Source organism: Monoraphidium neglectum (genome assembly GCF_000611645.1).
Source record: "Monoraphidium neglectum strain SAG 48.87 unplaced genomic scaffold scaffold01739, whole genome shotgun sequence".
Taxonomy (NCBI): Eukaryota; Viridiplantae; Chlorophyta; class Chlorophyceae; order Sphaeropleales; family Selenastraceae; genus Monoraphidium; species Monoraphidium neglectum.
In genome coordinates this window covers 13751-14196 of record NW_014011889.1, presented here as the reverse complement: position 1 = coordinate 14196, position 446 = coordinate 13751, and the positions used below count along the sequence as shown (strand labels likewise).

The 446-nt window shown below is 68.6% G+C and overlaps 1 protein-coding gene across 1 annotated transcript; it reads left to right on the top strand.

Moving 5' to 3' along the window:
• Nucleotides 1-286: 286 nt before the first annotated feature.
• On the top strand, nucleotides 287-446 carry MNEG_8868 (hypothetical protein; the record flags this gene model as incomplete). Its single annotated transcript, XM_014042662.1, has 1 exon — nucleotides 287-446. A coding segment is annotated over one exon (160 nt), but the record flags the coding sequence as incomplete, so codon positions are not given.

Sequence of the window (446 nt, the reverse complement as noted above, 5' to 3'; positions counted from 1 at the left end):
GAAGCCTGCCATAACCCTGCACGAGGAGCGCGCTTCAACCCTTTCAACACCCATAAAGTCACATGCGTGCCGGGCCACCCTGGCCGGCGGCGGCGAACGCGCCCCTGCACTCACATGGACACAAATGCGTGACTAGGTCGAGGTTGCGCATGACAAACACCAAGAGGTACAGCTCCTGGGCTTTGAGGGAGATGCCTGGGCAGGCCGCGGCGGCGGCGGTCGCGGCGGTGGTGTGGTGGGCTGCACAGTGCTGGGGCCCCGCTGGACCTGGCGTGGTGCCAAAAAGCGGGCGCGCTGCGGGACGCAAGGGCCGAGGCGCCGATGTGGATGGGAGGGCCGATGAGGAGGCTGAGGGGAAGAAGGGCGGCGGCGACAGCGGGGAGGACATGCAGGAGGAGGAGAGGAGGGCGCGCAGGGCGGCTAGCGGCGACTGCGCGGCCACCTGA